The sequence below is a fragment of the Cyclopterus lumpus genome, chromosome 7 (assembly GCF_009769545.1).
Source record: "Cyclopterus lumpus isolate fCycLum1 chromosome 7, fCycLum1.pri, whole genome shotgun sequence".
Lineage (NCBI taxonomy): Eukaryota > Metazoa > Chordata > Actinopteri > Perciformes > Cyclopteridae > Cyclopterus > Cyclopterus lumpus.
This window is the reverse complement of record NC_046972.1, coordinates 6,758,843-6,785,967: the sequence shown is the minus strand read 5'-3', so window position 1 is coordinate 6,785,967 and position 27,125 is coordinate 6,758,843. Positions and strand designations below refer to the sequence as shown.

The window sequence follows — 27,125 nt, the reverse complement described above, 5'->3', positions numbered from 1 at the left end:
GTTGGATGGATTGGCTTCAAACACAACTGAGCAGTTTCTTACTCGTCATTTTTGCCGCTATGGACATGTTGTCAAGGTAAGTGTTTCCCCCCCCATTACAGTTGCTTATTGTTTACTTTCTGGCAACATGAGACAATATTTTCCTTTATCTTGCGCAGGTTGTATTTGACCGAATGAAAGGAATGGCCCTTATCCTGTATAACAACATTGAATATGCACAAGCCGCTGTCAAAGACACAAAAGGTTGGAAGATAGGGGGCAGTAAAATCAAGGTAAGTGGGGAAAAAAAAAAACGTTGCTCTTTAATGTGTAATGTTCTAATTTTCTCAATTCTTGACATCTTGTGAAAATTGCAACTGACCTTTTTCTTTTTTTCAGGTGGACTTTGCCAATCAGGAAAGTCAGATGGCGTTTTATCGTTCAATGCAGGCATCTGGGCAGGACATTCGAGACTTTTATGACCTGCTCTCTGAAAGAAGGTTTGTGTAGTTTCCATAAGAAATAATAATGTTGGCAAAATATTGTCTAATGTTAAACATTATCACTGCCAAAGTTTGAGAAATTGATATCTTAGTTTTTGGGTTTATTTCTTGGTAGGGATGATCGACGAACTCAATATGAGTTTCAAGCCGAAAGACAGTATTACGAAAATGTACGGACACCAGGAACATATACGGAAGATCCACGTCGCAAATACCCTGCCAGAAGTCGGGAGTTCTACACAGAATGGGACCCATATCAGGCAGATTACTATGATCCACAATACTTTGAAGACCCCCGTGAATATCGTGAATACAGAGCTGACCCTTATGAGCAGGACATTCGCAAATACAGCTATTTGCAACGGGAACGTGAAAGAGAGAGGGAGCGCTTTGAAACGGATCGTGGGCGTGATCATGGACGGAGGACCATTGAGCGTAGTCAAAGCCCATCTCACGTTGCCTCTCGTCGTCCTGCCAGCCCGACTGCATCTCCTGCGTTGATACCAAGTGATTCAGATCGTCGTATTTGTTGCCGATCTTCTGAAAGAAGTGGTAGCTGCAGTTCAATCTCCCCACCGAGGTTTGAAAAACTTGAAAAGGTACGCACCGAAAGGTACAATAAAACTGACAAACTTGAGAACGATCGAGTCTTTGAAGTCGAAAGACCGAATTTGGTTGAAAAGGAGAAGCGGGCTGGACGTAAAGATCGAGGGGACAAAGACAAAAGTGAAAAGCAGAGGCTTAAGAAGCTAAAAGTTGCATCACCCATTATCCAAGCATGTGAGACGGAACCTGAACCTGAACCTGAACCTGAACTTGAACGAGATGGTAGCCCTGAGTCAGTCCTTCGAAGTAAAAGCACTAAAATTCCAAAGGAAGGCTTGAGCAAAGGAAGGTTAGATCTTCTGCCGTGTGTTGTGCAATTAACACGCGTGAAAGAAAAAGAAGGAAAATTGATTGGTCAATCTGTCCAAGAAAAACCAAACCCGAGGGGTGGGAGTGACAGTCCCAGATTGGCATCACCTTTAGCTGATCAGAGGAGTCCCCCATTCTGCTCAGAACCATCAAAAAGTGATATTTCTAAGCATGTTAAGGTGCCCAGAGACAAAAATATGCACAGTTCAGTGGAGGTTATTGACAAGGATGCTAAAATCAAATCCAAAAAACATGGGAAATCTGAAATGGGATTTGAGAGTTGTATTTCTGTAGATATTGACCGTTTGGCAGCAAGGAAAAGGCGTTTTGAAGACTCTGGGAAAACTGATAGACAGAAGAGAACTAGCGAGGAGGATGTTGTTAAACCTGGACTTCACAAACTATGGAACAATGCTAAAGAGACAGACTTGGATAAGAATCTTTCGATAAAAGGGATGCATAAAAAGGAGCACCACAAGGATAAATGTGTCCGGATGGTTTCAGTTATCAGTCCTAAAGATGGACGAGACTGTGAAGTCCACTCTGTAGGCTTTTCTCTGGAGCAGCAGTCACAGCTAGGGGAGCTGCCTGAAGACTCTACGGATCAGTTGGACTCTCCCTACCTAAAAATGGATTTAGCAGGATCAAAGAGTGAAAACGGCTCCAATCTCACAAAGATGTTAGAAGATGGCAGCTTTGATTTGGATGGATTAAAAGAACAGAGACCGGTTTTGTCTAAAAATGAACAGGGGAAATGCAGGGACTCAAATGACACGGATGAACACAATGTGCACATTGATCAGAACATTTGCACAAAACAAATTGAACAGAGTAACTGGCTACGACCCAAGCTTGCCGATCCTGATAATTTAGTCAAGTTTGAAAACCCAGCAAGTATTGAGAATAATGACTTTGGAAAGGATTATATCATGCATGATGTTTCAAAATCAATTCAGGACATGGTCAATGAGGACTTGTCGTCCAGTAAAAGAAAGAAAGTTGAGAATTTGGGCTTTGAAATAGTCACTGCAAAAAGAGAGCGCAACTTTCCAAGTTCCCAAAAGTTGAATGATGACATGTATCAGAGTATAACACCCTCAATAGGAGATGGTCACTTTTGTGCAAATGAGCAAGATGAAACCGCTCAGATTTCTGTATCGATTATAAACAAAGACAGAAAATCTCCAACAAAAGACGAGAAATGTTCACACACAGAGTCATTGACAAACAGTTTGGGACTGACAGATTTTCAGCCTTCTGACACTGAGCTCCCAAAGCTTAAGACAACCTTGCTGGGCTGTGATGAGGAGTTGATGCACCGATGGGAAAGAAGGATAAAGTCTGATTCACTTAGAATGGATATGACTTTCCCCAGTGATATTGCAAAACATGAAACCATCCGCAAACGCCTTGGCCAAGATTTAGAACCTGGAGAAGTGCAGTCTGATTCAGATGAGGATGGAGAAAACAAACACATCTCTCCCAAGTCCAGTAGTTCCTTATCTTTTATCCTTCGGGAACGTGACGAGAGGATGACAGACCTAAAGCTTTCAGGCTCATTGGAAAAGAACAAGTTTTATTCTTTTGCATTAGATAAAACTATAACTCCTGATACCAAAGCACTCCTTGAAAGAGCGAAGACACTGTATTCCTCCAGGGAAGATAATTGGTCCTTTCTCCCCTCACGTTTTCCGACCTCCCACAGCTGTTCAGATAAGGACAAGGTAGAGCTAGCACCTCGGCCTATTCCTTCTTGGTATATGAAAAAAAAAAAGATTCGTACTGACTCTGTTGAAAAGCTGCATGATAAAAAGGAGGAACTTAAGCCACAGGACCAAGAACGACAAGACCTGTTTGCTTCTCGCTTCCTGCACAGCTCAATCTTTGAACAGGATTCCCGCCGTTTGCAACATCTTGAACGTAAAGACCAAGCTTTAGAAACTCGAGTTAATAATAAGCCTTTTGCTAAGCCAGGTGCTACTGAGACACAGCCTGAATCTGGAGTAGGTGACATGCCACAAGAGCCCATAGTGCTTTTCCATAGTCGTTTTTTGGAGCTTCAACAACAAAAGGACAAAGACTATTCTCCACCTGATTCTGAGAATGATTCGATAGTGGTAGAGATTAAAAGAGAAGAAGGGCAGAATAGTGATAACATGCTGTCTGATAAAGAATCTGAGCCAGTACTGAAGGTTGAACAGAAATCAGCTAGCCCCCCATTAATCATGTTAGTTTCCCCATTTGCTTTTGCCCCGAAAGAAATGTCTTCACCAGAAAAGAAAGAATTTTTAACTCCATCCTCGGATCAACCTGTGTCATTTGTCAAAGAAGAAAAAGTAGAGCCAGTTTTTGAGCTATCGCCATCATATTCTTTTCCTCAGGAAGACTTCAAACCAGGTGCTCCTAAGCTAACCATAACCCCTCCAGGTGTCCTGTTGGGGCCAGAAAATGAAATGGAAACAAAAGCTGAGTTTATTGAACCCAAAGCAAAAATTGGAGATAGTTTGGCGTTGGTACATAATCCTCTTGTAGAAGATAAGTCTCCCACTTTTAGTGCTTCCCTAAGTGGTTTAGTGAGAGGGACTGCAGAATTCACTTACTCTGACTATCTAAAGATTGAAGAAAAAACTGAAATTATTAAGACTGAGCCTAAAATAGAAAATCCGGAATCAAAACACTCTGAGGCATCTCAGAAAACTGAGACAGATAGTGAGGCATGTATGCCAGAGCTAGAAGCTGAAATAAAACCATTACCAAATCGCAGACAACCCAAGAGTAAAAAGGCAAAACCATTGTCAGTATTACGTATTTCCCAACCTTCCCAAATTGTTGCCACTGAAAAACCTGCAACACGAAAGAGTGAACGGATTGACAGAGAGAAACTCAAAAGAGCCTCATCTCCTCGGGCAGAAGCACCAAAAGCTAGTGTTGAGTCCAAAGCCACATCCAAGTCACCAATACATGCATCAGATTCAGAGCAAAACCTTGAGTCTAGTTTGATCCATGGCAGAACACGTCGCAGGAATGTAAGATCAGTCTATGCCACACTCCATGAAGACGACCCAGCTGGTAAAGAGGTGGTTGAGCCAGCACGCTCCATGCGCAAACGTGGTGCAGATAAAGAACCAATACAGCAAGATGTTCCAATTCCACATACCAATGCAAGGCGAGGACGGCCACCTAAAAGAGGCATCAAACGAGGTGAAGATGCATCGCCAGTTAAGGGGGATCAGCAGAAAATGATTGAAGAAGGCACAGAGGTCAAAGAGACCTCCACTACTGTAGAGCTTATGAAAGCCTCTGAGGGATGGCGTTCACCCCGCACCCAAAAAGTACAACAAACACAACTGACATCTCCTGCTCTAGTTAACAAGAAAGGAAGTAGAATAGACAAACAGTCTGGGAGCCCTTCAGAGCTAGCTGAACAAGCAGATCCGGCAAGTCATGATGAGTCAGAACTTGATCCTAAAGCTGATTCTGAACTGTATGTGAAGCTATCAGAAAAGGTGGAAAACGAAAGCTCACAATTGCACAGGAGGGAAAAAGACGTGAAAGATTCTGGTGGAAAGAAATCTACTGATGGGGATATTGAAAAGTTAGACACCACCTTCTCTGAGAAGAGACCACAGCCTGAAAAGAATTTAAAAATGAAAACACCAAGGCTGAAAAGAAATACCAAGCAAGTCACTGAAGATAAATCACACAGCTTAAAAAATCTTGAGATCCGTGTTAGTGTTGATGATGTAAAAGGTTTACTACGTTCAGGGGATGATGAGCTTGAGTCATTTGAAGCTCCCACCATTACACAAACCAAAACAGTAGTAAAAGAGAACGAGGAAACAAATAGTATAGGCTTTCTAAAAGAATGCGAAGAACTTGACACAGAGGAACAGGAAGACAACCTATCAGAGCCTGAACTTCCTGCTAATCCGGCAGCTCTCTTAGCACGACAGATGGAACTAGAGCAGGCAGTTGAAAATATTGCCAAACTTTCAGTTGAGCAACTTCCTCGACCATATAAAGAACCACCTTCAGAGCCACCTACCATATTGCCTCCTGTCATCGTGGAGCCAGAAGCTGAGGTTGAGGAGAAGCGAGCTTATCCTGCAAGCGAAACTGAACTTGCAGCCGCTATCGATTCCATTACAGCTGAAGAAACATGTGCAGATACAGATGGTTTCACAGCTCCTCCTACTTTCACTGGTCGTATCCCTACCCCTGAATCATCATCTTCCTCTTCCAATGAAATTATGGATCCTGAAACGCACATGGTGATCAACAATATTCTTGCTGCAGACTCAGATGATGGTCCTGTGACACCGACCACAAAGGGGCTAATGGCGGAGACTAAGGCAGCTAAAAATGCCTCTCTACTTGAGACATCCAAGAAAACCGGCAGAGTTAGAGCCAAAACTCTGAAGAAGTCGAGAAGTCGCAAAGGTGCAGCTAATAAGAAAGGGGATACTGCTGAAGAGGTTTCACAACCAGAGCCTTCCCCAGTCAAGTTACCAGAGTCGATCCCAGAAGATTCAGAAACCAATAATTCAAAAGCAGCCACTGTTACAGCTGGGGCTACTGCAGCAGCTTCTGTGGTCACTGCCGTTGCAACTTGTAGACTTGATGTTACAAGTGCTATAACGGTAAACACGCCCAAAGAGGCAGAACAGCCTGAAGTTGAACAGCCTGTACCCAAAGAATCTGCCTTTCATTCAGGCACAAGCAACATCCCAAGTAGTAAAAAGCATTCCCGAGCAGATGGGCCATCTACCCCTAATCTTCCACCTGCCCGGCCACAACCTGTATCTCACTTCAGTGTACCCCTGATGCGGCCTGCCAAAATTCCACTTTCGCCAGACTGGCCTCCTAGAACTGAAGAAAGTAAAATCTATGTTGCTCCTTCCTGTCATGTTACAGTGTTAACTCCTTCTCCACCACAGTCAATTACACTTGGAACGCCTTCAATAAATCCCCCAATGCCACCTGACACAAAAGCCTCAGATATTGACCCTAGTTCTAGTACCTTAAGAAAAATCCTAATGGAACCTAAATATGTTTCTGCACCAAACAGCAATTCTATACCTACCACTATGGTAACGTCTGCACTGTCAGATCCTTCACGGATGTCAGAGAATGAAAATCCCTCTGATATAGTGGGTTCAAGACAGTTACACCCTGAAGAGAGACCACCTTTACCACCCCTGCCCATACACCACAAACCCTTTCCACTGACAGAGTCTCAACAGAACTGCGGAGAGAAGATCCAGCATACAGTTATTTCTCCTGCTACCTCAGTAATAAGTCGAATTCCAATGCCTTATGATACAGAGGAAACTCCACGAATTTCTCTAAGCAATCGCAGCACTGGCCTGTCTATTCCCAAGCAAAAATTTAGATCAAACTCTAATGAGAATAATCGCTACCATGGCATGGATATTATAGAAGATGCGACGAGAGGGCGCTCTGTTGTTGAGACCACTCCCTACAGTACAGGCACCAGTCATGGCCTTAGGGTCAATACATCAGAGGGTGTTGTTGTTTTGAGTTATTCTGGTCAGAAAACCGAAGGACCTCATAGGATGAGAGCCAAAATTAGTCAAATTCCTCAAGCGAGTGCTGGTGATATAGAATTTCAGCAATCTGTGTCCAAATCTTCAATAAAACAAGACCCACTCATCACATCATCCCAGTCTGCTACCCCCAAAATAACCCCAACTCCCACAGCTTATGGGCACACAGGGGTTCTCTTGACAAGTCAGTCTTATAACTCTCAACCTGTCATATCCAGTATGAAGCAGGAGGTTATTGGCTGTGACAAATCTGAAGCCCCGTATCACATAGCGTCCCAAGGTGGCGTTGTAAAGATGTACCAACAGCCAGTTAGTTCTCCTCAAGTCTTGATGTACAACCAAGCTGTGATACAGCAGCAGCATGGCAAGAGAGGACTGGGGTCTGAACCTCTACCCAAAAAGATGGACATTGGTAAAGCAGTTCAGCAGTCTAATCTTAGCCCAGTCATGAGTCCACACCACCCATCACTGTCTGGAACCCGCATGAGCCCCAGCCCTAGCATACCAACTGATCGTTCAGCTCTACACCTAAAGCAAGAACCACATTCCCCACGAACAGCCGTTCACTCCCCTTCACACTTTGTCAAAGCCTGTCCCCCAAGCAGTTCTCCTCGAGGCACTTCGGTCGTTCTAGGTCACGGCATACCACCAATTTCTACATATCATTCTGGTATGCATCACCCGCACTCGGAGCAATCCTCTGTCATAATTCAACCTCACAGTGTCACTCAGGCAATGGCTCATGAAGCCAGAATGAACACCCCACCAATGTCTGGGATAAACTATGGAAGGCGAGGTGACTCCCTGTCTTCTTCCCACCCAGGGCCTCCACAGCGCTCAAACACGCCTCAGCCTAATGTCATTCGAGATTTGGTACTGCAGTCCCATTCAAGTCCGCAGGGTTCCGTATCAGGTAGCGGTGGCAGCAGTGTAAGTGAAGAAGACCCCAGACACTTTAACCAAGCCCTGAGTAGAACTTCTGTACCCCAGCTCCAATCAGATGTAATGATGATTCACAGTGATCACAGAGGGCTCCACCCAAGCATACGCATGGACCAGTACAGAGACATGCACCAGCGCATCCTCATGCACCAGCAACTGGGAGAACCGGTCGCTGTAGAGACAAGACAGTCACGCACCTCGGAGACTGGAACGTCTTCAAGCAACATCTCTGGGCCTTCAAAGAGTCCTATCGTGGGAAAGACCATTGACCTTTCAGCAAAAGAATCTCTCAAACCACTAGAAGGAAAGCTGATACATCCACCCTCCAACGAAAGTAGAATCAGGGGAGTCCATGCATCTTCTCCCGTCCTGGTGTCTCCTCACCCACTTGGCGTTCAGCTGATGCATCCAGGGGGTGCGGCCTCCTTTCCTGTATATCGGGACATGCGGGGCTTTCCATCCCAGTTTCCAGGGCATCCTTCATCGGGACACAACCTGGCTAACCAAGGCATAACATCTTCACAGGTTACTTGATATGCTTTTGTTATTTACATATTGCAAATATTTCAGCATTCTATTATAATTGTATTTCATAGATCATATTCATATACACATACAAAATATGCATTACTTTTTTCATTTGGTATTTCCTTAACCAGGTCCCTCCGGAGCCTGAACTGGGTCATAGAGGTAAAATGTCTCAGTCACATGTGGGAGGAAGTGGTTCCAAACCTGAGAGTTCCCATCTCCGTCATCCTACCTCTACGGAACTCTCGCACATTTCCAGAATATCACGGGATACAGTCTCCCCCTCGTACCAGTCTCCCATGTCGTCCCCTATGAGTCTTACTCATAAGCCAGATCTATCTCTACAGAAAGGCCATACAGCCTTCTTGCCAACACCTATGCCAGCATTACCCCCATCAAGTTCTCTGCACTCACGACCCAATGCTAAATTGGAACATTCGGGACATCGTTCCGTTGACATGGTTCAGCTTTTGACGGTAGGAAGACAGATTGACCAGCAATGTCATCATATATGGAATATGTTTTCAAGACTATACCAAAGAGGAAATAGGTTTAAAACCCATTTTGTTGTTTTTGTTGTACAGAAATATCCTATTGTATGGCAAGGCCTGTTGGCACTGAAGAACGACCAGGCTGCCGTGCAGTTGCACTTTGTTTCTGGCAATACCATACTGGCCCAGCGCTCCTTGCCACCCACAGAGGGAGGTCCGCTCCTACGTATTGTCCAGAGGATGAGGCTTGAGGCTTCCCAGTTGGACAGTGTGGCACGCAGAATGACTGTGAGTATATTGGTTTTTACTACCTCTGCAATGTTGGGTGCTCAAGTTTAGATGAACATATTAATCAAATAGAGATGTATTGCAAATTCATGGATTTTCAGCCTATAACCTGATTAACACTCTGTGGGATGTGCTTTTATGTTTACATTTATGAAAAAGACTTATCATTCATGGCAGGTGGAGAATGACTACTGTTTGCTACTGGCTCTACCCTGTGGTCGAGACCAAGAAGATGTCCTTGGTCAAACCCAGGCCTTGAAAACTGGCTTCATCACCTACCTGCAAGCCAAACAGGCAGCCGGCATTATCAATGTGCCCAACCCTGGCTCTAATCAGGTCTGTTTTTGTTTTATTTGAACTTTTTCTTCTTTTTAAATTGTGCCTGTGTTTCAAAGTCATCAAGGTCATGTCTAATCATGTTATTTTAATTTTTTGATTCGCAGCCAGCTTATGTGGTGCAGATTTTCCCGCCGTGTGAATTCTCGGAGAGCCACCTCTCGCGCCTAGCCCCGGACCTTCTCAACAGCATCTCCAGCATTTCCCCTCACCTCATGATTGTCATTGCCTCTGTTTAATTCCCTTCATCTTTCCTGAACAAAGCCAACACCAGCCCATTTTGACTTGTCCAGTTTTTTAAACTGGAATTGCCTCATATTTTTTTTTTATAAATTTGACTTTAAATGATATATAATTTAGCATGCACTCACCTTTTCTCCACCAAGTCCTTAAGTCCTTCAATGACATCGAATTCCAAAAACTTTACCTCGACAGATAAGGATCTGAAGGGTCGAACTGGATTTTTGATGATCATTTCTGATTTATCATTACATTTTTGCCATTTTTGGAGGTGTTGTGCAGCCTTTCCTAATTCATAGCACATATAAAGCTATGGATTGAGGCCTTCCTATGGGATATTTTTTACCTTCATAAAAGTGATTGTGATAATTTTTTTAAAGACAAACAATAAGGGAAGTCATTGCACTATGTTAAGGAAAAAATTGTGAATTATGTACAGATGTTGAGTATAAAATGATAAATGTTATGGAATTACTCTTGTGATCAGCCATGCTTGTGCAGGATAAAAAAATCAATGCCTGGAAAATGATCAAGGATCATTTCAGCCTGATCAATCATACTGCTTTTGCTCCGTCACTATCAGCCAACTTCTACATCATTTCCGGACTCGACTCTCCATCCCGAAGTGTTCCCTACCCCAGGAACTCGAGAGGGGACGTTTAGAGTTGTACAGTTACACTCAATGCCTCAACAGGGGACTATATAAAGAATATTTAATTTGTTTATTTTTGTTTGCACCTTTTTTAAGCCTAAGGGTATTGTGGACAATTGTGAAACTGTAAATATTATAAATATTTAAAGACTGAAGCAATGTGGAGAGACCAAGTGAATTATTTTACAAGACTGATCATCAAATGTTAAATTTCTTTTTCTTTCTATTTTTTTCCCTTTGGGCAGGGGCAAGAAGGGGAATGGTGGGCGGGATCTGTCCATGATCCAGTAGTGATATTCAAGAAAAAATATTTTTAAAAATTGATTCTGTGCCAAAATGTCTTTTGCAAACGCTCTACACACGCAATGTATCTAAAACAAAAATTGATCAGAACCTATTTTCATATGTGACTTTGTATTTTGCCACTCAGAGGGCAGACTTGATTCCTTTTCTTTTTTTGGTATTGTTCATCAACCCAACTCTGTTACTACAGTGCTTTTACATTATGAAGTTGTATCCTCATTTTGAAGGAACCATTTTATTGTAGGGGTTGCATTTCTGTTAGTATTCCTGTTCTCCTTCTCCCTGATGTGGTCCTCTACTGCCCCCTCCTGTCTGAGAATCAGCCTCTCACATATTAAGGACTGCATCCTGAGGTCATATAAGCCATGACTTCATAACAAATGTGCTATAGCATGCTTTATTTTCAAATCTTAAAGGGTAAACAGAAATCATAAGTAAAGAATGTGACTTAAACTTGACATCATGCCGCTATTGGATGTGTTGATCATCTGTCTCATCCCTCCCCTTAACTGTGTTGAGCCAAGCTGTAAATACCAATGTCCTTATCTGTGCTCTTGTGTATTTTTTCCCCTTCATAATTGTCTGTCTTCAGGGTCCTTATGTTTGTTTTGTGCAACAAAACAAAGCAGTCTGATAGAGACGGGAGATGAAGTGTGTGAAACCGATGCTGAAAGTAAAACCATGCTCGTCAGTTTTGTTTTGTAAATATTTCTATTACTGCAAGCTGAGTACTCTCATGGTTATGTTGAAGGCACTTATAATTTTTGATAAACAAATGAGAAGAAAAAAAAAAAAAACTTAACGGTGATTAGTATGAAAACTGTCTTTTGATCAATCTTCATTTTGAGTGTATTTTGCTGTTCCTCCATGAGGACATTTTAGACTGTAAAATAAATGGTTGTTTAACTTACTTATGAAGATCATTAAATGGTCTGCCACTCTTGGTTTGTGTTTTTGTGACTTGCCTTTTAGAAACTAAAGTTATTTTTGAAGACTTGATTGGTAAAGAAAGTTTTATCCAAAATCTAGACTGTGGTTAAAAAATAGAAGACTGTAATCTAAAATCTGAACGCTAATCAGTTTATTGTCTGGAAGCCTCAGGTTGTGCAACAGTTTAAATAGTGAAAATACTCTATAAATCATTGCACATCAGAATCAGTGCTGCAGTCCATTCAGCAGTCAGAAGATGGCAGTATTTACCTCACTACATTGCTCCCACACAGAAGTCAATTGTCATTTCAATTCACTGCCAAAATGAGTTGTTCAAATGTGGGCCCTGCCTTCATTTTGATATGACTGCTTATTCCCTGGAGCTGGGTAAATATTTGTTTTTTGAACAATAAACCTTTGCTTAGACCTTACCTTTGATGGACTTAAATCTGGTCTGCTCCATGAGGGAATTTTTAAGGATCTTTTATGGCTTAACATGCCTGTCTTGGTCAAGGAATATTCTACTTTAAGTATTAGGATGCATGGGCTTGCTGTCTCACTGTATAGTACATTCACTCTTTACTCTTATATTAAATAATAATATAATTGACATTAAAAATCAGTAGAGAGAACAGGTGTGCAGAAAGGAAAATAGTACGAGCAGTCAGGATGATCTAACTCCAGCGCTCTCAAAATGTATTAAATAACAAAACTTGAATGTTAATGACACATTTAAAAAATGTTCTTGCTGTTCACCTTTTCTAGTGGTATTTAAATGTCTATGAAGCCAGATGAATGAGCAGCATGGTTGTCAGAGCTATAGTGATGGACTCAACCCTGAGGGCAAACAGCTCCATGGGTTAGGGAATTTTAAAACCCTGGCTTGAACATTAGGGTTTCCGGCTGCACCAGTCAAATTTAAGAGTACACTAGCAGGCAGATTCCCCAGCGGGGAGGCCTTTGGGGATTTAGTGGTGATTGGAATTCTATTTGGAAACATTTGGTGGTCAAGGGTGCATGATCTTTCCCTTTTTGTATTCCTGAGAGTGCAATTCATCCCAATCTAATGCAGGGAACCCGTGAGAGAGACACTAACTTACTGTATTTAGTAAAACTTCCCAATATTAGTTCTCAAAAGATATTCATGCAACAAAACCACTGCATGCCATGGATTATGGACTGTTATTTTCCATTTTCAAGGCAGATCCAGTTGGTCAGGACCTCCCATAAAAAAAACAAGGATGACACAAGAATACCAGCTGCAAAAGCACAAGATGGTGATTGAGCAACCAAAGGAGGGGAAAGAGGGCCATAACTGCGCTTCGCTCATTTTCTGTCTCCTGTCATTATGCGCATAGAAAGAAAGGAGTGGGACCACGCAGAAGAGGTGAGGCATGTGTGATTTATAGTGCCCCGACAGGCCAAGACTTGGAATTTTAATTGACGCCCCGTTCGCTGCGTGAGAAGAAGCAGATCAGATGTGGACAGTGAAAAGGCAAGGACAAGGAACACTTGTGAAATTTAAGATGATTTCCTGCACGTTGTTCTCCCTCCGTCTCCAGATCCGCAGTTCTTCTAAGATTACAGGCTCTGCCTTTGAGCGATGGAGCACAGTCGAGGGGGGGGGGGGGGGGGGGGGGGGGGTCCGGTGCCGTTGTCCTTAAACTAGCCCTCATTCATATTTCTTAGCCACAAGACGACATTTTAAAAGCCCAATTTGAGCTAGACAATTTTAAGAATGTGGACAATTCAGAGGTTGGTTTTTCTGACGCTGGTAAGTGCTTCTTTTCTTGTTTGTGCCCTTCTGGCATTGAGCTGCCTGCATTCCATGCTACTGTTTGGACAAAACGCCCTTTACATGCGAGCAAAGAATAAACCTGGTAAAAGGGATACTTTGATTAAAAACACTACTTTGATTACACTGCTGCATATATCAGAGTGTGTCATGACGAGTCTTTGTGGGCAAGCACATGCGCATGCATGCTTTTATTGAGCCATTTAGCAGTTATCAAATCATCAATAAGGAAGCTGACAGAAATAATTGCTGAGAGTTACACAAAGGAAGAAGCTCAACGGGTTTTTAATCAAACTTCTGCTCAACAGGTGCCATGCTGCTTTTCATGCCAGAAACCAATGCCAGCCTTAGCCTTCAAAACCAGAGAGCACCGGTAATATCATCCTTCTAAAAAAGTCCCGACGTGCCTGACACGTGGTTGCAGTTGAAGACTTGCTCCGTGCAATATTTTGTCTCACCTCTGCACAGAAGAACTTTGATAGAGCAGTGTTGTGATTGGTATCAGTTATTAGACATTTGGGAGATGTTTGTATTTGTGTAGGAACACTGACTCCCTCATGCAAGGAACCTATAATGCAGCAATTATACAACATGGTTTACTTTGCGTGTTGCATATTATCACGACTAGTATGATCTATTTTACTTCTATAGACCAGAAGATTGCTGCCCGATGCGATATCCATGCTAGCAGCCGTTCCATTCCACTAACTTGTTCGACTCTGGGAAGTCTCTCATTAAAGGTTTCTGCCATCAGTTAAGAAATAAGAAAGTGTCAAAAGGATTTACCATTCTTTATTCTAACAAAAATGTTTATCGGCCACAGCACCTGCTATTAGAATTTGAACCTTTTGTGGTTGTAGTTAAACCACAATTATATTGTTAACATTCAAAACACGACAGCTCCCATGAACCATTTTAAGTACTGCAATGCATGGTATCAGCTCTATTTTGTCTATTTTGTTTTCACTATTTGGCCTTCTATAGCTTGCCGCAGTCTGGGAAGCTGGAGGCATTTAACCCACAGCCACCGTGGGCTTGTGGGAAATATTTTTTCTTTCCTCAGTTATTGCAAAATGTTAAATGTGTTATGATTCTGAATATTCTGGACCAGAACCCAACAATTCCGGGTAGCGCTATATAGCATTATAGCTTTTAGCAGAAAGCATGGATGTTCCATGAAAAAACATTTGATTTTGTGGGGTCCCTCGTGGCATATTGGGCGAGGATATCTACAGACCCAACTCCAAAAATGTCCTCTCCCCAAAGAAGGGACCAGTGAGATGTCGTGTCCACTGGCGTCAGCGGTCCCAAAGACGGCACGAGTGGAACAGGAAACAGTGTTGCATTAAAAAAATTAAACAACCTCTCACACAAAGTAGACATGGCTGATTTGCTGACGTTAGCACGATAAGGCACTGTAATACAGAACGTGGTATTTGTTTATTGTGATAACGTGACTCTTTGCTCACGAAAATTATCAGAGTATGTTTAAGAGATCAACATTGCCTGGAGCCTGAGTATAAAGGCTTCCAGTCGAGAGCTTTAATGTGGACATAAACTGTGGAAGGAAAAAAAGGAATGAGTGAGATAACGTGCCGTTTTAGAGTTAGACTGGAGCATTGCAATCAGGGAAATGAAGAGGCAAAGTTCATAGAGATAAATACACACAGGCTCTATCAAGTCATTTTGGAAATTCTTACAAGGCGCTCCCAGTAAAATTCCCATTGATTTAGGAATCTTTTAACACTCCTTAATGCACGACAGTCACTTCATCTCGTGGCACTGTAAATAAGCGGTCATGCAAACAATACGGCACATAGCTGACTTATAATACCTGTCCACGTAAAGGGAGAATGCTTCTCAAGGCTGAATATGAAAGGTCAGCGTCAAGGCAAACGCCGCTGAATGCAATGATCTGTTAGATCAAGTGACTGATGGGGTCACAGTACACGCTAGGCGTGGACAGGCAATGCTACAGTTATATGGTCTCACCATGGTGACTCAAGCCATTCAAACACAACACCTTCCTCGGAAATCATGGCTTGGTGTCCCAGTTACAATCTTATATCTGAGTTTTTATTGTTGCTTCATTTGGTGTCTCTGTATCGGTTGGACATAATATGTAAATGTGACTTATACAGGTTTCTTTTAATCTGTTCTCCATTTTTATGCATGCAAATACATTATTTACTTATTTAAATTGTTTAAAATATGCTAAAATGCCAATAGTACTCTGATAACAAATTCCATGGCTGAAACAGAAACTCACATAATTATGAGAAGTATATGCTAGGTTTACAAGTTGATGGATGATGAGAATGGAAATTATAATGGGGTTTTTCCATTGACTTTTATTGTCTCTTCACGTGCTTCTTGTCCCCACAATGGACTTCTTTTAAACAATGTCACGCCCTCAGATCTCAACATCAAAGTTGCCCTCTCTTGTACTTAAAGTTAAGTTATGTTTACATTCAGTGTTATTCAGCAAACACATTGTGCGTATCATTGAGGTCCAAAAGAAAAGTGTTAAATGCATTTCCTTCCTCATAAAACATTTGCGAAGAAACCTGCGATCTTAACATTCACGTTCATTTTTTTGTGCATCAGAAATGCTACTGAAATGCATACAAAAGAAGCACACATGTACAGTAGAGATAAACTATGTTAAATCAGCATCTTTTAGTTGGAGCACCAGTTAAATGGAGCACTACGGTCCACGGATTGCAGTAGGACTTTGGACGTTTCCTGTTCCATTCCCTCTTTCCAGCAGGGTTTGGGTCATGATCCGGCTCCAGGGAGTTGTTAGTTTGATTTGTGGTTCTTTCACTTTTTAGGGATAATAAAAGGCAGACTTGTTAGTTCTCCTCTCTTTTTTTCACCCTCCATCTATTCTGGTTTTAACCACTCTCTGCCTCCAGAACCCAATATGTCAGTCAGTGTGAATTAAGTGTGAGAGACTTCACATTGGGCCTCGGGTTGCTCGCCTGGCAAAACTGGACATAGGTCACTTGAGGTGGGTGTAGCTTTGAAAACAGAGTTCTTGTGCCTGACTCATTCTGAAATAGGTTTCCAGAGGTAGGGTGGGGGAGTACAAAGAGGTATTATGCCAGTCAGGGTGTGTAATCAACAGCGTGCTCGGCCTGCACAGCGCTCAGAGAAAACGATTGCGGTTGGAATTTCTTAAGACTGGAAAATGCAAAAGGGGAATTAAGGAACAGATAATACACAAAGGAAGGCATTTACCAACAACAATCTGGATTCCTGTGCAGTGCTCTTTCGCATCGTGTGCTTGTTTGTGTTTGTTGGACAGCTGATTGTTCAACTAACAAGCTGTTTACAAAATTATCAGTGCTGCACTCAAACCTCACCCATATTATGATTTATGGATTCATGTTGCCTCACAAGAGATTTAGGAAGTTACTAAAGTCTAGTTTCACATAGATGTATGTCTTGGTGAGAGACTGTGGCCTTTTAAGTTTTAAACTTGAACGCCTCTGACAATTGTAATAGTTTTGCCATTTTGCACAAGTTGGTGAAACTTATTTCTATTTTGCAGATTTAATTTATGCTAGTCTTACAAAATCACTTTTATCGTTCAACCTTGAGACTTTATATCTCTGAGCACAGACCGACCACCGACGTTCCATTTCGATCCACATTTTCAGATGAATGCGCACTTCTTTTGTTGCTTAAAGTGACCAGAAAAGAGGAGCGTGAACAAAGAAACACGACAACGTGCTTTCATTTTATGAAGCAGACCATTTTGTGAGTAGTTAGGAATCTTTGTTGTCATAAAAGGCAGCACCAGGAGGTAACTTTGAAAAGTCAATAGAAAGCCCTTCTCTGATGTGGACATGAGAGGTTAACGGTGCTCAATATGGAATCCAGAGCATAACTATTGCCTCCACATGGCTCTCTACAATGAGACCGCTCTGATAAAGGAAACGTTGTTATGAAATAAGACAAAATTGGATGGGTTTTATGATATTAATTTTTACTTGAATGGGTTTGTTAAAAATAATGATTACAACCATTAAAGGTAGCATAACACCTTTTTTTAAAATTGTTTTTTAACAGTTAAATCACACACATCTCCGGGTTTATTTATGTCCGCAATTGTTCTGTCAACTATGTTACTGACAAAAAAATCCCACAGCAACTAAACAATGGTTTGGCCCAATATCATGTCACCAGTGTAACATGATGTCATTTCTGTCATGTTTGAATACATTCTGTATAGTTAACATGGCACTACTGGGATTACTGGGGAAATATCCTTTCCCCTAAAATATCAATAAAGTTGTTAACGCTCGGCAAAAGTGGATAAACAGTGCAGAGGGAATATTGTAATTCAAACCACTGATTGTTTTTGGAGAAAGCAAATCATGTGTTAACTTTTTCATTTGTAAATGTACTTCATTTCTGAATCTATGCATATAGCTTTCCCCGGACATCGGGGAGCAGATCACACCAGACCCCCAAATCACATCTGGGCCATTTAAAGCTGCCTCCACCATGGGAGCTGCATTAAGGTGCAGCCCCACTAATGGTTAGCAGATGCTGTCTCTAGAATAACTAGAATATTTTTGCTTTTGAAATATAATGTAAGTATATATTTTCACCTGAAGTTAGAGTTAAATAACTTTTACTGAAGTGACTCATGGGTACGGCTTTCTTACTCACTTTGGCACAGATGATGTATTTAATACAAAGCAGCCCCCCCCCCCCAAAAAAAATACTGTCGGATCATGATTGATGGATTATCCAGAGCACCCAGGATACCGTTTTTGGGAATGTTGATGCTGATGTTATTAAATGTCACTCTTCAATGCTTTGATCACTGAAAATGCAATTCCATTAGGCTCTATTGTATTTTTGTGGTGGCATAAATCTCATAGATGGATATCTCAAAACCTCAGAAGATAAAACTGAAACTTCTGCATGGCAACTCCCCACATGTGTATAAGAGTTGTTTTGTGTGTAACTCTGTTACAGGCCCACTTGGTGATTTTAAACCAGTTGGTGGGACTGGTCAAATCCCAACAGGCCCGAAGTTACAGGAAAAACTTCCATAAGCACCTCAAAAACTCTCAGTCATCGCAAAGCTTATGTTCTGTTTAATTCCCGTCTCACACCCACGCCATCAGCCACACAGGTGCAGAGAAAGGCTCGCTGTGGTATTTGGGGTTTTGTTAAAAGACACCAACAAGCAAGAACAGGCTCTCGGCGGAGCGGTCCTGACAGACAGGCATTGAAATGAGCTGCCATTCCACAAACAGCTGTGATGTGTATCACTCCGCTGAACCATCACCTCCACCACAATCACCAGCACCAGCGGCTCCCTCGGCTAGTGTGGCACAAGGAGCAAGCAGGTACACGAATGCATCCGCCTGCACTGTGCGTGCTCACACACGCATGCACGCATGCATGCATGCAAGCATGCGTGGACGCCCCGCATTCCCTCTCTTGGATCTGTGGATGTAACAGCTGCAGGCAGGCTGTCTAAACACTGCAATGTGACAACCTCTACGGACAGTGCTGTAAGGGAAAGTGGACAAACATGTGCGCTCGTATTAATTTTGCCATCTGGAAGATCATTTTAGGTGTGTTTATGGTAGCAAGAGGTTAAGAGACGGCAGTTGCATGGCACCACCGAGATTCGTCTGTGAACAATAAAATAAAGTGTTACCATCTCATATCCTGACATTTTGGAGCTACCCACACAAACATGGCTTTTTTTTTTTTTCATTCCGACTATTTAGTTATTCTCATTGGCCCACCAAGATGTGGGTACTTTTTTAAATTACGTTATTATTTAAGGTTTACCACAGGAATGTTGTACTTGCAAAGTGGAAACTGAAACAGTTCTGTTACTACTGGTGGTTCTGCATCTCTGCAACAGCTGGGACTTCCTTTGCCACTGCTACCAAAACGTGTGCAACAATTAGAAGTGCTAAATTCAATATTCAGACCATTAATTAATATAGCAGAAAACAACTATACAATATACAGGTATCGTGGAGTAATATCTGAGCAGAGAAAGAAGTCACTCTCCCTTTGTGTGTGTTGTCATCTGTGCTTCTTCCAACTTTGTTGTCACTTCTGTTCATGCTTTTAGTGCACATTAGTGCATGTGAGCGTGCCCGGCTGGTTAGCTCGCACTGCGCTCATACGGCGGGTCCGCTCTGACGGCACTTTCATCCGTAGTTTGCACTGTTAGCACTGTTAGCACTGTTAGCGCTGTTAGCTGCGAGGCACCATCTCAGCCTACGCCATTTGAGACAGCCGTTGAGAGCCAATAGACATGTCCCCATTCTTAAATAGCACCTTTAAGGTCCGGGGCGTCCCATTGATAATCCCTGAAGACATGCCCAATTCCCCAATAATTATAATTACGGGTTAACCCATAAGTATATAGAGCTTTTAGACAGATATACCTAATCTGGGTACGCTGCAGCAAGAAGGACATACACTGATATATTATCACCTTACCGTGGCGAATGTTAATCAAATGCACACTCCTTATAGCTTGATTTTGGTCTCCACCTACACCAGTGGGAAATATCTGTCTCTTTAGCAGCTGATTCCTAAACTAAGTGGACCAGCTAGTTGCTACTTTTACTGTATCTGCCAACCATTTGTTGCTGAACAGTAGTTTTATCTGGGCCTGTGCTGTGAATAACTATTTTTCTTCCATCACATTACACCCCACTTCTCCATGTCCATATTACATGCTAGAACCTTTGTTTTAATTATACCGCGCGTCGGATGAATAGTTTCCGATATTACTTTGTATCGTGTCCCATAGTAATCTGTCTGTATTGATCTGTCGTACGAGTGACGGCTTGAGCGCTGTCAGTGTAGTTATGTTGATGACTAATGTACATTACTTAATTATGTAATGTGTATGCTGTCATACTACTTTGTGGACATAAGTTCCCATTGTGCTGACAGGCTGTGATTTACTGTAATTGTATTGGCTGAATCACAAATGCATTGTATGCATAAATTGGAGGAATTAGAATCCTTCAAAAAGATATTGTGAAGGATCGCGATGCATTGAGTGCAGCTGCCTTTCACAAATATTAAATTAACTTATTCATCACTTGATCCCGTTGTTGTTTTGAATGATTAATGAACACTAAAATAAAGAAATAATTAAAAAGGGCTGGAGAAATGAGATGCCTGTCTCCAAGACACAACCAAGATACTGGGTTTCTCAGAACTCTCACTCAGTCACTGCACAGTTGTATGATGATTCTTGCTTTCACATTGCACATAAGAATGGATCAATGCATTTGATCCATTGTTAATGTACAAATATTGACCGGTGAGGCTTTCAATTTATAACAGTGCTTTACATTTCATGATCACGCGGTCATCAAATGTCGTCGAGTAGATGTGTTACGTAGCAATAAAATGGAAATGCAAAATAAGAAATGTACAAAATACAATACTTGACTGTTAATCTGATTGTTTGGACAATACCATCTTGGCAATCATACATATTTGTTTCCCTATCTGTATCGGTGCCATCAATTTCATTAACACTTATGTGTTAACAATTAGACGTGCCTCACATGCCTACCTCTGCAAACCACAAACCACCGCGGGCAGGTGGTCTCCTACCAACAGGACAGGTGCTGCCGATATGACTTCACTGTGGGTGCAGCTCGAAAATCTCTCACGTATCCAGGACCGAGCCGTGCTGACAGCTACAACTGTGAGATAATGGGTATATATAATAATCAAGAGAGTGTGACCAACAATACGCCGCTGTCGTCTCTTTAGACTCTGGTAGCAGCAGAGATTAACTGTAGCCATGACACAGATGTATTTGTGAGTCAGGCATGACTCTGTGGGATCACAATGAAAGGAAATGATGCATGAAAAGACATGAATCATCCTTGAAACATCAACTGAAGTATGCGCTGTTTCATTTTCAATATCATCGCCGGCTGCCTATCTGTTCAAATTACAAGAAAACCTTTAGCTTAAGAGTATAAATTTCTTGCAGGCAGGTTTCACAAGTTGATATTTAGTGTGAGTTGAGCAAACAATACGTTGTGTGAACATTTATAATTGATTTAATATGTCAGAGTCTTGGCAGAGTTGACAGTCCTCTGTTTGCTTTCAAAATAAGTTGTGCAGCTTGGGAATCGAACCAAGTAGGATCATGAAAAGCCATGAAAGCGGTCCCGTGTTGTCAATCGCCTGTTGCTAATTGCTACTGGCAGGGAGGGTGGAGGGAGGAGGAGAACGGAAACTACAAGTATTTATCTTACAATTGATCTTTAAACTTACCTACCACAGCTTCAACATCTGCAGAGCCTTTTTAGACAAGTTAACTGCAGATCATACTTAGTCAGCTGGACTGAGTGTAGCAATTTTAGATGTAGTAATTGGGCGGGTTGGAGGGTCCTTGATTTGGAGGGGGATGGGGGGGACTGAGATGGAGATGGAGCTTTGAGATTGAAGGCTATCGAATTACCAGCAAATTTACAATCAGCTAATTTACAATCCAACCCTCAGGAGCTTTGGGTAATGACCAAAATAATGTTATATTGGTCACAATACAATTACAATTTCCCTTTGCAGGGCGAGGACCTGAGAGATCCAGAGGGAGCTTTGAATTGACCTTCTTTCTGGAAACCATTTTAGGTGTATCAAACATGGAGGAGACCAGAACCAGAACATGCGAGAGGGATGTCCCATCGGACCTGGGAACACCTTCAGACCAACTATATGAGTAGCTGGAGGACACGGCTGGGAGGATGGACATCTTGGTTGACATGCCGATTTCCTTTTGCCACCGCAGCTCGAACTGGAACAGAAAATAAAAGGATGCATGTTCAAATGAAATTCAAAAGGGGCCTAAAGTAAGACCCTGTTGAATGCCGCAAAAGAGAAAGATGTGACTTGAATTGTCATGGGAGATGAATAAAACTTTGTGATCAAATTTGTCTAAAAGACAAGCTGCAACAGAAGGAAGACTGGCTGGTATGGCTTTAGACTTTTAGTTGTGTTTAGTTGTGTTTTGTTAATATTATGGTTAATTCTTCCATGTGTGATCTTGTGTTTGACAAACAGATCAGAACAGAATCGAGGCCCCCGGACACAAGAAAATCAAGAATTGCCCAAATAAACACTTGAATGTAAAAGCTCATTTTCACACACTCCTTGTCAAAGCACACCTCTCCATTTCCTCCCTCTTTGCATCCCATCGGATACCAGTGAGCCCAGTAGGGTCATCTGGAACTGAATCAACAGGTGGCTTTCAATGGAGGCTCTCAGCAGCCCAGGGTCCCTCCTCCTCAGCCCCTTCAGGAATCCACTTTGACTTTATTCTAAGCTCTGCCTCCTTGTGCTCTTTCGTCTGCGCCCAAAATGGCCTTTAGGCTGGCAGTTACTCGATATGGAAGGAGGAGAGGAAGGAGGCGCCCGAAGGAGCAGGTCATTCTACTTGAGTGAGCAAATGGGAACATCTGCCACTCCAGTGTGACCCGTGTCTCCAATAAAAAAAACACTGTAGGCGTCGTCTGAGAATATGAGCATGTTCCAGCTCAGGGCATCGGAATGCTGAGATAATGTTGTGATAAGGAGTGAATGGTACGATGCATCTATTCTGCTTTCTCTTCCTGCAGGGTGAATCAATACTCTCCGAGGACAGTTAGCGGTCTGTTCACACGGAGGAGAAGGAGGAGCGAAGCAAGCGATGGTTTCACTTTGATTAAATATGGACTTAGGGCTCGTGTAAATTATGATTATATGTAATTACACTGATAAAACCATTGGATAATGGATAATTTGAAAATAATCTGTGGATAACCAAGAAAAACAATGTCTTCAATTTTTGTTTTGTGTGCAGAAGAGTAAGGAAACTTTTGGTCGGTCCAAGTCCCTTAACACTGCCTCAGTATAGTCTTCAGGATGAACCACCAACGAGTCTCGTGTCAAGTCCCAAAACACAGAACAAACTGAACAAGCCTTTCAAGCCAAAGTGACTTGAATGAGAATGTGATACAAATGTCTGAAATATGTCTCTGGTTAAGATATTATCCAGACAGCTTTTTGTTTCCTTCTGTCGGATAAACCATTCATCATTGCATTGAATATGTAAGTTGCTTTCAAGTATCACTTTACGGCAGTGGGTTGAAGAAACTAAAGGCTGACACTTGTTCTCTTTTCAAGTCAGTGATATTGCAGAGAAAACAAGATAAATACTGCAGGCTCTCATCCAGCTTTTGTATGCATGAAAAAAGTGAGTTGTAACTTTTAGTAGATATCATACGGACACGTTGAATGCCGAAGGCGGTGCACAAGAATGTCTGAGCTACAACATATTTTGCCCGACAATAAATCCCAGAAATCAACCATATTTCGATTAAAGGGAAACTCAAACCAACTTTTCTTATCCAGTAAAGTTGAGCTCGCCACGAGTAGTAGCCTAGTAGCCGAGCTATATTACTATGGAATATAATATATAAGGTATAAGTGACACATTCAATTGTCATTCAACTTAGAGGACTTTTTAGTCTGATGCTGCGCTCACGACGGCACATTTGTGAGACTGAGAAACGGTTTGCAGTCACACTGCACAAAAAGAAAAGCTTAAATATTGAATTCTGTTTGGATGTAACTGCCATAATGTTCCATCTATCCTAGATATCTCTTTAGAATGATGAGGTAAGCTAACGTGGGCAGGTTTTCTTTTTTGTAATTATGGTCTGCGTGATGTGACATGGGCTACATGCACGGTGGTGTGGTGGCTAGAACACAGCAAAGAGGGACCCGGGTCTGTGTCTGTGTGGAGTTTGCATGTTCTCCCCGTGGCAGCGTGGGTTCTCTCTCTGGGTTCTCCGACTTCCTCCCGTAATTCCAAAGACATGCAGTTTAGTTAGATTGATGACTCTAAATTGCTCGTAGGCCTCGACCCCTGAATAGGATAAGCAGTTGCAGATAACGGAAGGATGGATGGACGATGTGATGATGTGACATGAACTCGTCAATAGCGAGAACATAATGGATGCATTATGGCGGACGCAGCTTTTTTTTGGAGCCTGCTTGATACTGACAGGATCAGGATATCTCTGCATGTGCTGCTTTGATTTTGAGCGTTTCTTTTGCAGTCTCTTGTATCTCCAACACCGTTATTGAATAACTGGAGTAACACTTTAACCTGATTTTATTGAGTTGGTAGTTCGATAACTGTAATAATATTACATGTATTTTTTACCAGACGAATCCTTCAACCTACAATGTGGCAAACGCTTGTCGAAGAAAAGATAACGCTTACGTTAATATGTCAAATGAAAACTTTGAAAGTATTAACGTGACTGGTTTAAAATTACCAAACATGAAAACCATGTATGGCATTACAGGCTAAACTTTGAAAGCACGGGAGATTAATCTCAATGTCAGCTGTCACTGAATGTTTCCCCTCAGCAATGGTCTCTTGAGTTGTTTGAAATACAAATGACCACACTGCAACCAACCACACATTGCAGGTTTACATTACAACTCAACACGTAGGTCACACAGGCCCTCGAGCTCCCCACCCTCTCACCTCAACACACACACCGGGGCCACATTACCACAACACATTTGCTCATGACCACATACACACATTGGTAGGCATAATATATACAATTGTACAGATGTTTCCCTTGTATGTTGATTCCCAAAAAATCCAGCTGCAATGTCTGTGGCTTCTAAGTTGAAGTATTAGCACCGTGTGGTTGTTCCGGCTGTGCTAGGTGCTAGGGTAGCACGAATAAATATTCAGGGATCGTTATCTTTCCTTAAACTGTGAACTGTCCATGCTGAACGTGTCTTCCACAGGTCATTTGCAGTTCCTCCACACAAACCTTAAGTACCGTGAACCTGCCTCTTAATCCCCACCACCGTCGCCCTCAGGTAGTCGATCTGAGAAGGCACATGGAACTACTTTCTCATGCCAGGTTTTTCGGGGGGGGGGGGGGGGGGGGGGGGGGGGGGGGGGGGGGGGGGGGGGGTATTTGCATTAGATAGAAGCACCAGGCTATAGGTAATAAGACGAACAGATGAGCCAATATCCTGTTCTCACATATGGCTGTATGCTGGCCCACACTTGTTGCACTGTGTGTGTGTGCGTGCGTGAGTGTGTGTGTGTGTCTGCGTGTGTGTGTGCGTGTGTGTGTGGGAACAATGGCCCTGCTGTTGGCCAATTCGCCACTGCTGCTGTAGTTGCCTTACACCTGTGCTTACGGCCCCCTCACACACACACACACACCACCCCCACCCCCGCCCCCGCCCCCGCCTTCAGCCACCACACGTCCCAATCCACTTTAGTTCTCAGTTTACATCCTGCGTTAGCTTTTAAAGCTGCACTACAAAGAACAATGCATATTCAACAGGCTTACCAGGACAGATAATGCACATGTGGCCCCTCAGGCACGTCTTATGGTTTCATATTGAGAAAATGGAAAAGGGACCATATCAAAGGTTTTTTTTATTCCCCTGCTGAACACAACCTCAACCCTTAACTGAGAAGCAGACCTGCCCTTACACTCCTGCTCACGAGGACGAGGTGTGAGAAGTGAGAGGTAGAAGGGAATGTGAGGACGGCTGTGGAGGCGAGAGTGGGCGGCTGAGTGGTTGGATTTTAGGGACTCAAAAGCTCACAGAGAGCCTCGGCGTTCATCTGCGGTCGGAGGGGGCCTTTGTGAAACCGGAGTCCCCAGAAGGCACGGGGGTGGGAGGTGAAGGGAAGGAGGATGCAGGGGTCTGGGACACAGCAGAAGCACATGCCTCTTTTCCCGCAGTGTCAGCGTCACAGGTGTGCGAACGACAAAGCATGTGTGTGTGTTTGAGAGGGGGACCCATGTCCAATCAATGACACACTGTATTGTAATCATCTATTGTGGGGACAAGGCTGGCGCTCAAAGGTAAACACCATTGAGAATAAACTCTGAGGAACCAGGTACAGCCCTCTGGCTAGAGCCCTGCGTTCAGTGATACATACAGGATGGGATGCAAGGGAGGAAAAGCCAGATGTAAAGCACAGCATCTCCTTATCGTCTCCATCGCCGTTGTGCAACACTATGCCATAGTAACTGGGCAACAAACACTGAAAGTAAGTCAGATAAAGCTTGACAGTGAATTCCACTGTGCACCCGTTGCTAGGTAAAGGACTTTTCTTAATTCCCCCATATTCATACTAGGCTCCCACACTCCCACTCCCACATGCCCTCCTGGGACTGAAAAGGCAGATTAAACTTTGTTTTGTTCATAACTTTAACCACTGTCTATCTACAGGATTGGCGGGGTGCAACATTTTTGGAATATTTCCCATAAATTATGACGGGCTATCAGTAGGCCAGCTGTACTCTTGAATTCTGCATTCATGGTTGCTATTATGCTTATATGAATACATCTCTCTCCGCTTGTCACAACGATTCTACCTCTGTATATGGGGATGCTCAGAACAAAGGGGCGTCAAATAAAGCAGCTCCCTGCTCCTTTTCCTTCCTATTCAATGGGGCAAATTATTCTGAATCAATATCTTCATGCAAATTATCATGTGGCCCTGCAGGCTGCTTTACAGCCAGGTAGGCAAGACTGTAACCAAGGCTGTGGTGCCTTCAAGTGCCTAAAAGTAAGACTCTACTTTCTCCG

General features: G+C 42.6%; 1 protein-coding gene across 2 annotated transcripts in view; it reads left to right on the top strand.

Moving 5' to 3' along the window:
* spen (spen family transcriptional repressor) overlaps positions 1-11,513 on the top strand; it is a 14,909-nt gene extending 3,396 nt beyond the window's left edge. Inside the window, exons 6-13 of one of the 2 annotated variants that reach the window (XM_034536641.1) lie at positions 1-76; positions 159-272; positions 379-479; positions 598-8,431; positions 8,566-8,910; positions 9,019-9,213; positions 9,391-9,549; positions 9,657-11,513. The exon at positions 1-76 is cut by the window's left edge and continues 38 nt beyond it. In XM_034536641.1, the coding sequence (XP_034392532.1) occupies positions 1-76; positions 159-272; positions 379-479; positions 598-8,431; positions 8,566-8,910; positions 9,019-9,213; positions 9,391-9,549; positions 9,657-9,788 (8,956 nt within the window). In that variant the 3' untranslated portion in view covers positions 9,789-11,513. Of the gene's footprint in view, positions 77-158; positions 273-378; positions 480-597; positions 8,432-8,565; positions 8,911-9,018; positions 9,214-9,390; positions 9,550-9,656 lie in introns of those variants that run through there. The other variant, XM_034536642.1, reaches the window with a different exon arrangement.
* The last annotated feature ends 15,612 nt before the right edge of the window (positions 11,514-27,125 follow it).